Source organism: Rhyacophila brunnea, unplaced genomic scaffold (assembly GCF_057557595.1).
Source record: "Rhyacophila brunnea isolate RB1 unplaced genomic scaffold, BYU_Rbru_1.0 scaffold_9, whole genome shotgun sequence".
NCBI lineage: Eukaryota > Metazoa > Arthropoda > Insecta > Trichoptera > Rhyacophilidae > Rhyacophila > Rhyacophila brunnea.
In genome coordinates this window covers 31,741,809-31,757,459 of record NW_028233361.1, presented here as the reverse complement: position 1 = coordinate 31,757,459, position 15,651 = coordinate 31,741,809, and the positions used below count along the sequence as shown (strand labels likewise).

The 15,651-nt window shown below is 31.2% G+C and overlaps 2 protein-coding genes across 2 annotated transcripts; both read right to left on the bottom strand.

Moving 5' to 3' along the window:
• Window positions 1-2,244: 2,244 nt before the first annotated feature.
• LOC147063525 (uncharacterized) lies at window positions 2,245-4,963 on the bottom strand. The gene is made up of 2 exons (XM_085959911.1): window positions 4,898-4,963; window positions 2,245-2,678 (listed from the first exon to the last, which is right to left on the bottom strand). The coding sequence occupies exons 1-2, from the start codon at window positions 4,907-4,909 to the stop codon at window positions 2,364-2,366; spliced, it is 327 nt and encodes a 108-aa protein (XP_085816037.1). The 5' UTR covers window positions 4,910-4,963; the 3' UTR covers window positions 2,245-2,363.
• Window positions 4,964-12,677: 7,714 nt separating this feature from the next.
• Window positions 12,678-15,350, bottom strand: LOC147063524 (uncharacterized). Its single transcript, XM_085959910.1, has 2 exons — window positions 15,292-15,350; window positions 12,678-13,210 (listed from the first exon to the last, which is right to left on the bottom strand). Exons 1-2 carry the CDS (start codon window positions 15,301-15,303, stop codon window positions 12,830-12,832), a joined length of 393 nt encoding a protein of 130 aa, XP_085816036.1. The 5' UTR covers window positions 15,304-15,350; the 3' UTR covers window positions 12,678-12,829.
• Window positions 15,351-15,651: the final 301 nt, after the last annotated feature.

Genomic DNA, 15,651 nt, shown 5'->3' with positions numbered 1-15,651 from the left:
ATCTACTTTGGAAGAAAAAAATCTTAAAACCTGTGCTTGAACCTTGAACTTTTACCAAACCACTATTTCGACCATCTTTGCTTGACTGTACAACTATTTTCGTTAACAATAATAATTTATTACAAATCAAAAGTAAAACATATTTTAATGGTTTAACTGAAACTTAAATTGGCTTTTGTGATGAAACATAATAATTATTATTGTCTTCAATTATTATAAACCGCTGATGAATCAATGGACATGGGATGTACGACAAATATTATCCTAAGCTGTAAAAATATGTATTTTTGTATATGAAGTGTCTAAATATTGTAAATTTACTACATACCATCGTTTGAATTATTTACCAACTGAACATTCAAAAATGTATTTATGTATTGATATATAATTTTACTAATAAATAGAAGTTGCAACATTCAGTCTTTACCAAACCGGCCCAAGCCACAGCCCTCGATATCACAGCTGAAAATTACAAACCTCCAGCATTTAGAACACCTGAACGTCGCCGCGCAAAATAAATTATGTTGCATCGGCTGGCAAAACTTCCATCCCACGCCAAATTAATGCGTTAAATTTGCGCGTGCAACTTCGTCCCACGCTAAAAATACACTGATCTGTTTTCCCAAACGCGCCTAAAGAAGTATAACTTTTAAAAAAATGAAGACAATCGTAATATTTTTGAACAATTCATTTTAATTGCAACTGATATGAACAAAACAACGCGATGTGATATAGTTAGTAGGTTAAATGGCAATTGGTTGGAGATTGGGTTCGGGGAGTCGACATCCGATGAACAAAAATGACCGTCCGATAGCGATACTAAAGGAACACTAAACACAGAGACGCCCTAAAACGCGCTGGATAGGCGTACCCATAAAGTTCAGTTGAAGGAGCTAGGCTTAATCCAACAATGGATCGACCCCGGATAATGATAATGATATATTATAACCGATTGTATGTCCCGGGATTCCTTTATCTGTGTATATACGTATTTATCGCGGTCATTTTTTGTTTATTAAACAAACACCTTCACAGTGAGGCGGGTATTATAAGTTACTTTTAACAAGATTTTTGCATTAACAATTCGCCCAAAAAAACAACGTGTTGATTTCGTTGAGCGAAACTGAACTTTGGATTCACTGATCATGGTGCGTTTAACTTTTGCTATACGGTTGGCAAAAACAAATAAATAATAATTAAATACGCCCTCGATAGCTACGCGGTATCTCGGCCCTCGGTTCATATGCAGCGTATGGTAAAAAGAAAAAATATTGTAGTTTGTAATTTTTTAACCCACGATGGCTGAGCGGCTTAATCGTCGGCCAATATCGTTGTGGGTCCCAGGTTAAAATTCTGAGTCTGACATGTACACATATTGTGACTTAAAAGGTTGAGCCGCGCGACTTAAGCGTTGGCCTATAGCGTCGTGGGTCTCAGGTTCGAATCCTGGGTCTAGAAAATACACATACTATTTTTCAATTTGTGTATGAGTCAGAGTATGGACTTAATAGGTTGAGCAAGTTGCTGACATCCATTTCTTGTAAAAATAAAATCTGTTAATACAAATATCCACTCTAGGCTCATCTGATCGTGTTAGGATCAGACATGGTCGAAGAAGATTTTTTTTCAATGTGTGTTTGGACCTAGAGTATGTGCATACTAGGTTGAGTAAGTGGCTGACATATATTTCTCGTAAAAAATCTGTTAATACTTTGGACGCGGAAGACGCACACGGCGCGTAATGACCAGGCGGCCGATCGATGTAATTAACGTGCATTTTAAAGGGGGCAATTAAAATCTCATTATCTATTCAGCAGCGAATGCGTTAATAGAATCTCCACTTTGTGAAGGCTCATAATATGATCTTCTTCTTGATTTCATAGAGACGTATCTGTATTATATTGTTTAAAAAATCATAAGGATATACGACAAAATAATACTTATTATTTTTCTATCCATAATTTAAAGAAAGGTGAAATTTTGTACATACTTTACCACTAAGCGATAGTATGTAGATATATAATATCTGATTAACCACTAAGCGATAGTATACTTAACCCAATTTCATCTTATTTTGACTTATTTCGTCGTCACCATAGAAATAATAAAAATATACCTCAGTAGCTTAATCGGAAAATTGCCCAGATTCGATGTTTTTTCTAGTAAATAGTTTTATCACATGTTACGAAATAATATATACTTATATTAAATTGAAAAAAAAAATGAAAAACATAAATTCACGGGGAAAAAATATTTATTAAAATGTTCGTACTGAAACTAGAGCTTATAAGAAATCACAGTTAAGGTATAATTAATTCATGAGCAAAATATTAATATTCTTCCACTTCAAGCGATGTTGTGGTTTAATAATATTTAGAATATCCGTGGTATCCAGAGTAACCGAGGGGAGAATAAGCACTAACAAGGGGGCTTGAGTATGCGCTGTATGCGCCAGGGTAAGCGGCTCCATAGGTGGACACAGCTGGGTAAGCTCCATATGTCTTGTAGGCAGCTGGGTAGGCGCCATAGGTGTTGTAGGCAGACACAGCAGGGTAAGCGCCGTAGGCGGATACTAGGGGTGCGTGGCTGTACGCGGAGACTAAGGGGGCGCTGTAAGCCAGAGGAGCGATACCGTAGGGCTTGGCGGCAGCGAAGGCCACGAGGGCGGCGAAGAAGAACTGAAATAAAGGGAAAAAATAACAGTCAGTTAAATAAATATGTATGTAATAAAGAAAACATAAGTTTATTATAGTATCTATTCTCAATTTGGTTTGAACGAAGTAATATTAGAAATCTTGCATACTTTAGGTTTAGTGCAAGCAGTTCGCAACCAGTATCATGGGACGTTTTCTACACGACATTGATAGACGAATCCTATTTGTTACGTTATGATATATTTATGAAAGGGTGTGGAGACATTGCAGGTGGCATAGGGGATGTATGTAATTAAATTATTTATAAAAAAATAATTTTTACGGGTACGCTGTTTTAACATTACTCAATAAATATATTAATTATGTAACTAGGAGCGATTGCTTTATCGATATACTAACTATCAAAATGAAGAATTAATGACTAGATCACCATTTTACTCGTAACTAATCATAATGATTGTAAATAAATAAATGGAATTGAACTGCGATTTTTTTTTAAATTTGACTGTCATATTAAATAAATAGTAAACTTTTTTATTATTCAACGAATAATTCAGACGATTTATTTATGAAAACGTAACACTGTGGAGAAAACAAAATTCAGGACGTTTACAACATGAGATTTATATTCTAACAAATATTACTCTCACAAGAGAGAAGAAGATAATAATAATAATAAAACATAAACAATTTTATAAAATAAAATAAAGTTTCAAAAACAAAATGCAAAGTACACCATTATATTATGTCATTTAGTAGTATTGCACCCCTCGCATTTAAGAATGTCACATTCTTTATTAATCGATAAATTTGAAAATAAAACTAGTTTATGAAATTATTAGCATGTGCAAGTACGTTGCAACAAAAATTTGGAGAGATCCTGATACCATCTAGTAATTAATGTAATTGTTAATACTTTGATTTAATATAGAAAAGTCGACTGTCAAAAATACGCAAACTAGTTAATTTCGTTACAATTAGAGAGGATACACATAGCTCAGTTAATTAGAGAATATGGACGCGAATTCTAGGGAGCGCTGGTTCGACTCCCATTGGGTGTCGTATTTTTTTCGTTATATATTTTTCAAATTATGTGTGTTAAAGAAATACATCAAACATCTCAGTAATTACTTACAAAAATCTATCAATAAATGTCTATACACACAAACGCCGATTTTTAATTCCGAGCCACTTCTAAATGAACGGCGAATCGGCATTCATCAATTCATTTAACTCATTTAGTGTTATCACCGCGACTGGCGCGTTTGGACTCGTTGGCCATTAGAAGGAATTAACGTGTTATTTAAATGTGGTGTTATTGTAATTAAAAGGTTAGCAGTGATTATGTTAAACTATTTACGGATACTGATTTAAAACACAAAATATTGAGTGAGAGGTCTGTCATTAAAAAACAATTAATAGATATATATAGTCTCAAAATATATCTTAATCTATAAATAATAATCTTAAGGCTTGCAAAAGGGGAAAACTATTTGGACGATAATTATAATTATTAGGTCGTATTCTTATTTGTCCGGTGGTTGTTTATCCGATACAAATCTTGCAATCGATTTAAACTAACTTCCCGACTAGCTAGACATTTGAAACTTTTAGAATATATCAGAACACGATGTCAATACATTTTTTTAATATGAAAGATGGCTAAAAATCTTTAAGTAGAATTGAATATATTTTCAGTTAATTCTGTTTTGTATGAAAAGTTATTTCGGAAGAAATCCGTAATCCAATCTACTATTATTGGTTGCTAAGTGGGTGGTCCTAGCAACAAAGTATTAATATATACGTGCATTACTATGGAAATCAATATGAATGTCAAAATGACATTTCAGTATTATTTCTATCAAGTACAATTTTTTTTGATCGTTTAAGCTAGTCAAGTCAAGTTTATATGATTCAACAGAAAATTTAAAAACGTTGTATATAAAAAGTTCTTTTTATCTTGCAATTATTAAATATAGACTGGGCGTGAAGATAAATGAAAATGTAGTTTATGTATAATAAAAAACACATATTTTGAAAGACATCTTTAAATATAATATTTATGTTAACACTATGGAGTAAAATTAAAACGTACAAGAGATAAGAGAAAATTGAGGATTTGAAATATTCAACACATTTGAAAATAACTTAGGAATAGCACGAATTCAGGACAACACGAGGTAAACAGGAAAGATTAATTCGTTGGTTGTACAATTTTCAAAGATATTAATGTTTATACTTACAATCTTGAACATTTTGAAAGAAAGGAGTTGGGTTGTCGTCGGGGTGGAAGACTGTAATCGAGTGATATTGTTAATTAGAACACATCCCTATTTATAGTCAAGCACTTGTTAGAAAATGAAATCATAGCGATTCACTCCAATTATAGGGGACCAACTGTTAAACAATAAACAAACAGGTTTGCGAAGAATTAGATGAAAAAACACACAAGGTCGTTTTTTGTGCTCGAGTTACATAATAATGTGTGGTTAACGACTTTGTCAGATCATACACCTTTGTTTTTTGCTGATGTGATGAAGAAAGTGAAGCCATTTGTATGATAATTCGCGTACTTGGCAGCATTATACTTGGGTATATATTAAAAATATATCCGTAATACACGTGAGTTAAACATTTTGTAATAAATGTCCTGATTGACCGTGATATCGACATAATTTATTAAATCACATACCGCAAATCTTTTTTAATTTTAATAAGTATCATAATAATTTATCTTACCAGATAGTTGCCTATAAATTAAGATGTGTATCTTGAAAAGACACATAAGTAACCTATTTACTAGTGCTAACTATTAGACATTATCTACTTCCCTCAAGCTTTGGTCACCTCCAGTCATCGTCATTGGTAATGAAGGGCTGTTGTATCGTTCTTCATTCTTTACTTGTAGGACTGGCTTCTTTCTTCCGAAGCTCTTGGCGGAGATGATGTCTGTAAACTATGCTTCTGGCATGTGTTGGACATAAACTACCCTGAGATTTATAATCGTAGATTACGGTACTGAAAAGCTACTCGTTTTAAGTATTCTCAATCCCTCTGTCAATCATTTTAGATTTATACATTTAAATTACACATTACTTTTTATTATATCCTTTTCCGAATTACCGGAAATGGTTCTTTCATCTTTAGTGATCCTGCACTGATCTTGTTACCTCAGTTATTATTAATTACGTCGATTTCTTCGCATCGACGAGTGTCGCTCCATCTGGAAAGCGCACGCCCTTACAACCTTCTCCCTTCAAAGCCACCAGCGATCGCCTTTCTCTCCAAGCCACTCGGATCTCTTAATATTACTTGACCGAAAAATTGGAGAACGTTTATCGTGCAGTTGGCCGAGAGACTCTGACTCACTTATATATTTTACCCTGTCATCGTATCGCTTGGGATCATGGAACTCAGAAATAATGGGAACTGAAATACATAACGGGAAAGGCGATAGCAGATAACCGACTCGAATAAGGAAGAATCTGGGTTAAAATTACACACGTGTCAAGAATACGTTTTACGTCGAATACTGAAAACTGCCCTCGGTTTATGCACGTACGCTCATTTAATGTTGGTGTATTACACACACTATTGCACGTGCATAATACGTGCTTCATTTTTCGTAGGATACTCACACATTCAAAACACTGCATCAACATGCGGCGTATTGAATATGGCCTATCGGTATTCTATTTATTATCTGTTCTGTGCTTCGGATCATAGTACCAATTGTTCCATCGCCTTATCTATCATTCTTATAATCAACCTTGCAGGGCGTAGATATCAATTGTGGTCATGGGGTGTTATAAAATATATAACACCCCACGACCATAATTGTTTATATATTATATAAACAGCATCCAAAAGTTACGTAAAGTATCTGTAGCCTGTAAGTAATACATTCATTCATTAAATCGATCATTCATGACGGGATGATAGGGTGATAAACTACTACTTGGCACTGGCCAACTGGCCAACTGGATTATTTTTAAGTTTTCAAAAAATAAAATCCAAGTCTTTTGGTCACGTATCTCATATATGCAGGAGCACACATAAACCCTACTGAATCAACAAGGCATTGGTTCATTAGTACACAACAGTGAATCACGCGTAATTGTGAATTGCACGTAATTAATCTAAATTTAACTTTAGTGTTTATCACCGACTAATAAATATCTAGGAATAATTTCACATTATCCGCGTACAGATTTTAATTCTATCTATTTAAAAAAAATTTACATCGATATATTTGGTTTTTAAACAACATTTTTTTTAATTTTGAGACATTCTGATCAAACTTGTATGGAATAAAATCTGCATTCGAGAAGTTAACTACGGTAAGTCCAAATTTGATGAAAAATAGTTATTACCATAATGAAAATCTGTAACAAAAAAAAAAAAAATGAACGTCTTTATAAATAAAAATAAACCATTATCATGTCATGTCGTGGAGGTAATAAAGGAAAAAGACCCCGATTTGGGCATTAAAGCTATACTTCAGCTGAGGCATGATCTAAAAAAATCGTTACTACGCGAAGCGCAGATTGTCCAAGTACACAATTTGTCATAAAAATTCAATATGCGTCCATTTAATGTTATGTTTATTGTTATTTAAGTAATAATAATAATACATTCATTGACTTGTTTTGTTTTTCGAGTAAATACGTAACGTTTTTTAGTCATCTTTACACGATTTAAGAATTAATGACCTCCAACGCCATCACAAAACAAATTGACGTGCTCACAGGTCGACTATCGCTCTCTAAATGGCGACGCGTGCGAAATTACATCCCACCTATTGATGAAAATTATTTGCCGTTTCACTAAAGTATGCTCTTAAGAAACGAAAAACAAAAAAAAAGATTCTTTAAAACAAGAAAAAATAACACAAAACAAAGTAAAAAAAATAACACATCACATTACAAAACAATGTCGGTCACTAATTTGTCTCTCCTGTAAAGTTGTCATTATGGACTTACCGTAGTTTATCTTACGCATACAGATATAAGTTAATCACAATTGATTTATTGAGAGAATTGCTTAAATTAAAAACACAAGTGCCACATGTCATTATCGCAAAACTGGTTTTTATTTCTTGCTGATAGAAATATCGTTGTTCTCTGTTCATCACGCCTTTGTTAATAATTTAATACCTACTCTTATCAACGATAAGTAGTTTCAATAAAATTGATCTCAGTGAAAATTAAATAATGGTTAAGGATTGCAATACCGGTATTTAAAAAACTGAGATTCCGGTATTTATCGATTTCAAAGTACCAGTTTCTTAAATCAAAAATAATCGTATGTTATGGGTGCACATAAAAATTTTAACACATGGCACGTATCGATTCGTGATAAATATCTTATTTATCCAAATAGTGTTGCCATGTCTATTGAAATTTTAGTAGATTTACTTTTGATTTTAGGAATAGAAGATAATTTTATTTGATCAAAAGTTATCTTCAACATGGTTTTTATGAAAAATATTATAATATGCATCCTTTAAAAAGCTACATTTAGAGTACAAGCTAATCGTGGAATTTGAAAGTTTATGCACGCATTTTTAGATTTATTGGAAATCGAGATTAAATACGTTTACGTTTGTATAAGTGTGTTGCTAGATTTCAAAATCAGCCAAGTTCATAATGGATGAATAGGAGAAAAATAGCTTTTTGTTTTGTCAAGTACGTTGTCACAAGGGTAAAATTTTATATTATTTTGATTATTGAATATTCAAAATTAATAAGTTAGACATTTAGATAATGCAGAAATGTTAAAAAGCATTAGTTCTTCAATAATTCACAAAAAAAGTCAAAAATACCTAAAGGTGGACTTGGTTGATTTTGAAATCTAGCGACACAAGTATTATAATTAGTAATTATAGTGGCGAATTTTCCATATTATAAAATTCACCACAACGGATTGTTTCCTAATTGTTTAATGTTTTATACGTTTAACTTCTAAGAATAGCATTTTATACAGTAGTGGAATAGTAAAATTCTGTTAATAAAAAGAGTATGCAACACTATGTCTGGTAGTTTTTCTTACGAGATAAAAATAAATAATCGATTTAAAAAATCCACTATATAATATGTCATAATCGGAAAATATTCGTAGAACATATTATATTATTTTGTACAATTATTAGTCAATAATTCATTATTTGACGATTGTATTTTCAATAAACGTTCGACCAGATTTTTCCCGCAGTAAAACTTTACTTAATAATAATGTATTTGTACGAATATTAAATTACCAAGCATTACAATAATTTGTGGAATGGTCTTATAGAGATGTTAAAATCAGCATTTATAGTATTTTTATTGATATTTTTGCTTTAATTATTATAGTTTTAAAGAATTTTTTTATATGCTATATTTATTTACTGATTAATATTCCTGTATTTTTTAATACATATATGTTACGCCGAATGTGTGAAATTGCGTACCACATGAAATCAAATTCATGAATTAGGCCAAATATCTGCCGAGTGCGTGAATTCGGCAGTAATTTTTCAGCCTAGTTCATGCATTGGGTAGATTAGATAGTGATGCTCCGGTGGTGTTTTTTGCAACTAAACCAAATGTGCCAGATGCTCATGCATTGGTCAAAATAGTTAGTGGCGCTCCGGTGATGTTTTTTGTAACTAATCAAACTAACCAAATGTGTCAAATGTCATCGATTATATAAAAATATACCAATCAATAACTACAATAACGTTCATATCCATTTACTATGCCCAAAAAAATCTAGAACAATAAATAGTTTGTGGACAGTTGTTAGCTAACCTCAAAATGGACATTTAGTTGAATTCAGAATTACAAAACCTAACCGAACCTAATAATATTAAATTATATTATGTTATAATAAATTATATTATGTCCAATTATATTTAATAAAATCATCAGTATTAAATTTACTTTTGCTACTGTCATGTTGACAGTTTAAGAATTCCATACCCTGCCGAATTCACGCACTCGGCAGATAATTTGCCTAATTGATGAATAAGGCAACGGGCTTGCATTTTTCATGAATTCGGCAAAATTTTGCTGATTTCTTGTAATACGCAATTTCACACATTCGGTGTAACATATACCGGTATTACTATCTGTATAATGAAAAATAATGAAACACATATATATGTTTGGTATTGTATTCTGTAATTTATAAAATATCTGAACTATCACTAGGTGTACTATGGAAGATGACTGATGTCGGGTAATTTTTATTATCGTTAAATTAATTATTTTAGGATTAAGTTTTTAATTCGACTAAATGTAATAAAGTTTGTGGTTATACTTCGTTTAGTAGCATTACGCTCTGTAGCACCGGATGGTCATGGTTAGAATTTTACCTGCTTGGTTTTAACACAATATATTACTTTTTCAATAATTAATAAATGTTTTTGTGGAATTGGTGTGTCTTTAATTTATTAATTTAATTTAATTAATTGTCTATCCATTTTTTTCAATCAGCATCAATCACTTGTTCAACAACTGCCTCAAATTGACTTCAATTATTTTCAATGGAAGAAAAAGAGTACGTTAAAACTACGAAATTATTCTAAAGAACTTATCAAACTATATTCAAACAATAAAATTATTTATAAAATACGATGTAATAATAAATAATTACAAGATAGAAAGAACTTTTTATATACCACGTTTTTAAATTTTCTGTTGAATCATATAAACTTGACTTGACTAGCGTAAACGATCAAAAAATTTGTACTTGATAGAAATAATACTGAAATGTCATTTTGACATTTCATATTGATTTCCATAGTAACGCACGTATATATTAATAATTTAGTTGCTAGGATCCCAGAAGCAACCAATAATAGTGGATTGGATTACCTACGGATTTCTTCCGAAATAACTTTTCATACAAAACAGAATTAACTGAAAATGAATTCAATTCTACTAAAAGATGGCTAAAAGTATTTAGAAAATGCATTGGCATCGTGTTCTGATAATATATTTTAAAAGTTTCAAATATCTAGCTAGTCGGAAAGTTAGTTAAACATCGATTGCAAGATTTGTACCGGATAAACAACCACCGGACAAACAAGAATACGAGCTAATAAAAACGTTGTAAAATTGAGTCTTAAAAACGAATATATTATATAGTTATTAAATTTTAAGATAATATTTATCTAAAAAAAATATTATTAAATGCGTATTATTTATTTTAATGAAAGTTATTGGAAAAATGTACCACTCTCACCCTTAGCACATTAATAATAAGCTCTTTTTAAGCCTGCGTAATATTCATGATTATTATGATATCTCATATACCAAAATAGTCTACAATATTCAACAGCGTGGGTTAGCAATAATTACCTAACGAATTCAGTTTGTTGATACTAGGAATTCGACACAAAATAGAATCGTGGTTTATGTTCATAATACTCAGTAAACATAAAGTAAATATATGTATTATGTACATATTACACATTTACCATAATTATTGTGATAAACGGTAATTAAGACGGGTATTATTTCAAAAATTCCTGTGAAATTCGTAAAGATGATAATAATATGTTGTTTATAACGTTTCATTGGACAAGTTAATTATATACCATTTCGACTCTGCTAAAACAGATACTGTTGCTTTCATGAAAATCTATTACGATAAACCTCTTCCTATACTATAAAGCTTTCTACGTATACTTATATATTGAATAGATAACATCAAATTATTTTCGTCTATATTATAAAGTACTAGTACTAGATAAGTAGGTAGATATTTTTTCCGATATAGTGAAATACTCTACCAATAAACATATTTTCACAGAGTTTTACATTATTTTATTTAAAAATAAATATATTATTTAATAATTAATTATTAGATGTGTTTCTTGTTAGGTAAATATATTATTTTTATTATTGGTAGTAAAAATAAACTTTTACAATAATTAGTGGAATTTGATTTCATTACATTTGAAATAACATAAAAATCTACAATTTATATCAATACTTTGGTGTTACAACTGAAATAGAATAAACTAATTGATAGAATTTAATATTAATTTATATTATCATTACGAATTAAGATAATTATATTTTCATAATTATTATTTATATATTTTACAAATTGTATAGTATTTGCAGGATTAAGAAATTAATATTTTGCCGTTCTACAGTTAACAGGGAACTGATGGTCGACACCACTATGCTCACTTTGCACTCTCGATTTGATCGTAAACTGGTATTCCTTATTCATTTTTACCATTAACGGTGTCACCTCAAACTCTACAATTAATTTATAAGGCGGCTCTCGTGGTGCAGTGCGCAAGGCGCTTGCCTTCCACCCGAGAGTTCTGGGTTCGATTCCCAGTCGGGACACAATATTTATGTGTTTTTCTCAAAGCCTGTACGAAAAAGCAAGGACATGTTTATTAATAATTAAAAAACAATATGATGTGATTATACCATCTTTTTTAATTTTATATTATTAATAACCATTGTCCTTGCTTTTTCGTACAAGATAGTTGTTAGTAGTTTTGAACAATCACAAACACCTAGAATTTGAGAAAATTACATAAATATATTGTGTCCTCACCGGAATCGAACCCACAGTTCCCGGATGGATGGCCAGCGCCTTACGCACTGCACCACGAGAGCCGCCGTAATTATAACATTATGTATAATTTTATCGTTTATCATATAAACTGAGACACGCTAGAATTAACGTACGTTTGTTTAAGTCTAGATTAGTAAAAACTAAAAAGTTAACATACTTTAGTTTCACCATATATGGTATACCGATTAATAACAAGTTCTGTATCTAATCATTTAAGGAAAATTTTCCGGTAAGCTAGGTCCTGTTAGGAGATGAACGTCATTGCTCAAGAATATCAAAGAATGGTTTGAGCTCAATACTCCATCTCTGTTTTCTGTAGAAAAAGACACGTAAAATTAGCAAAAATCATCGCTAACGTCTGACGGTTATGACACAAAAAGAAGACGTATGTTTGTTAAAACATTACACTCATAAAAAATAAATAAAAATAAAATGTTATCGAATCAAACTGTTTAATATAATTGAAGGTAATTTATAAAAGAAAAAATAGTTTCAAAGAGTTGCTTGCGCTATGTTACAGCGCGTAATAAGTCGTTACAATAAATATTTCAGAAGACAATCATATTCACAGCCTGTCGGTCGAATGCTCAATAGTATTTAAGTCCAGAAGAATAAGCGAGGGGAACTCCAGCAGAGTAGGCGTTGACGAGCGGAGAGCTGTACGCTGAAAGTCCATGATGGGCTCCGTACGCTGAGACTGCTGGGTAAGCTCCATAGGCGGAAACGGCAGGGTGGGCGCTGTACGCTGAAACTGCTGGGTATCCGGAATACGCGTTGTAGGCGGATACTACGGGTGCAGCGCTGTAAGCGGACACTCCGGGATACGCGCTATAAGCGGACACTCCGGGATACGCGCCATAAGCAGATACTAAAGGTGCGGCGCCATAGGTGGACACCAGGGGGGCGCTGTAGGCCGCGATGTTGCTGGGCTTAGCGGCTACGAAGGCCACGAGGGCGGCGAAAAGGAACTAGAAATAAAAGAGAAACAATCCATTTAATATTATATGATATTTATAAAAAAAAATATTACTGTTGTAATATTGTGTACATAATGACATGCGGACGGATATTAATTGTAAAACTCATGAGACACAAGTAGTGTATCCGTCATGACAATCAATAATATTAACATATATAATACAATATTATCAAAGCAGGCTAATTAATATTGAAACAAAAAAAATGTTTTAAAATAAAATGAATAAATTACCATCGAAAAAAATTGATATGCCTATCTTCATACAGTCTGCACCGAATAGACATAACGGATATTTAATATCGACTTATATAAATTTAATTCCCTTTGTTACAAATTAAAAATAAACTACGTACGATATTCATTCTCATAATAAAAACGATGGTATGAAAAAATGAATGATTCCTGAGACGAACTTAGAACTACTGTACTATTTCCGCGAATAAAACAAATGAACGGATGAGATAAGTGAATCAAATTTTAACCGTTCATTAGATTCATTAACTTCGATTTTTAAATCACGTATAAGAAAATAAGAAAAAATCTTTCCGGTATGAAAACATCAAAAATGGAATATTTTTTTTTTGTTTTTTCATTAGATTAAATATGTTGTGTTGTGATTAATTATATTCTATAACAGGGATGGCGTAACCGTTTTTGTGTAATCAATGTTCGAAGTACTTAATTTATCTAAATTTTAATGAATTTTACAACGCTTTTATTAGCTCGTATTCTTATTTTTACGGTGGTTATTTATCCGGTACAAATCTTGCAATCGATTTTAACTAACTTCCCGACTAGCTAGACATTTTAAACTTTTCGAATATATCAGAACACGATGCCAAAACATTATTTTAATACTTTTAGCCATCTTTAAGTAGAATTGAATTCATTTTCAGTTAATTCTGTATTGTATGAAAAGTTATTTCGACACCATTATTGGTGGCTAGGGGTCTGGGGTCCTAGCAACTAAATTATTAATATATAAGTGCGTTACTATGGAAATCAATATGATATGTCAAAATGATATTTCAGTATTATTTCTATCAAGTACAAAATTTTTTGATCGTTTAAGCTAGTCAAGTCAAGTTTATATGATTCAACAGAAAATTTAAAAACGTTGTATTTAAAAAGTTCTTTTTATCTTGTAATTATTTAAAATAAATTCATCTGGAAACACTGGCATATTTTATCCGAATTCGAACAGATGACACAACACGACAATTTTAATAATATTTTTTATCGAAATACCCTTAGCGATTTATTTAAAACAATTGAACTCCTTATTCGGTACGTTTAATGCCATGAAAAAAATAGCAAACCATTCGTTTGCTCATATTTCGGTAAACATATTACAGTGAACCACTATTTTCGTCGATGAATTATTTCAAATGAAAGGTAAAACATATCTTAGGGAATTATTGTTTGATTGAAATGTAGTGTAGGTTTCTTTTATAAATCGCATTATTATTATTATATTCGAAAACCACTTTAATAATGAATCGCGAATACATGAATTGACACCAGACAAATGACAAATATCTCATTAAATTATTATATAATATTTGTGTATTCAATGTGTAAATATATTTAAAACATATATAGCATACATCTGTATTGTTAAATTTACAATGAAGCATTGTGCAAAAGTATGTTTTTTTTATTATTTTATTTATCTGACATGCCACTATTTTTTTCAAGATTTTTGCATATAATTTAACGCATTTGTTGAAAATGATTCGCTATCCATGATTCTATAATAAAATTCTATATTTTTGTTGGAATTAATTAATCAATGATAAAAAAAATATATTAGGTTATATAAAATGATAATACAATAAGCCTTATTTTGAAAACAGGATCAAAGTCTAAATATTTATATATTATTAAATATATTAAAAGTGGGGGCGTTAAAATTATAAGTCAATAGTAAATATACTTAAAGTAAGTTTTACTCACAATTTCCCTTTAGACGTTTAAGTTTTTGCAAATATATCGGCGATTAGGATGAAATTCTCGGAAAGTGAAAACAGACAGACACAAAACTTTCCTAATAATAAATGGAAAACTTACGACTTTGAACATTTTGTGGGAAGGGTTGTTTTGGTAATCGTCGACTGGAATCGAATGATGAACTATCCGTTTGACTGAAGTCTTTTATAGTCCATTCGGTCAGAACAATATGCGAATAAATCGACAAGCTTAAAACTAAAAAAGCCTAAGTCAACTTTGATGAAAACAGACTGTAATGAATGAAAATAGATTATTTTGTTGTTAAAAAATAATATTTTTATACGCATTGACGATACAAGCTTCGTATTAAATAACATGCATTTTTTGTAATATGAAAACTTTCAATATTTTATAGAATCACTGTAATGTGACATACATTTAATCTGTGATATCTCAGTTTTTAACAAGTTGACTTATACC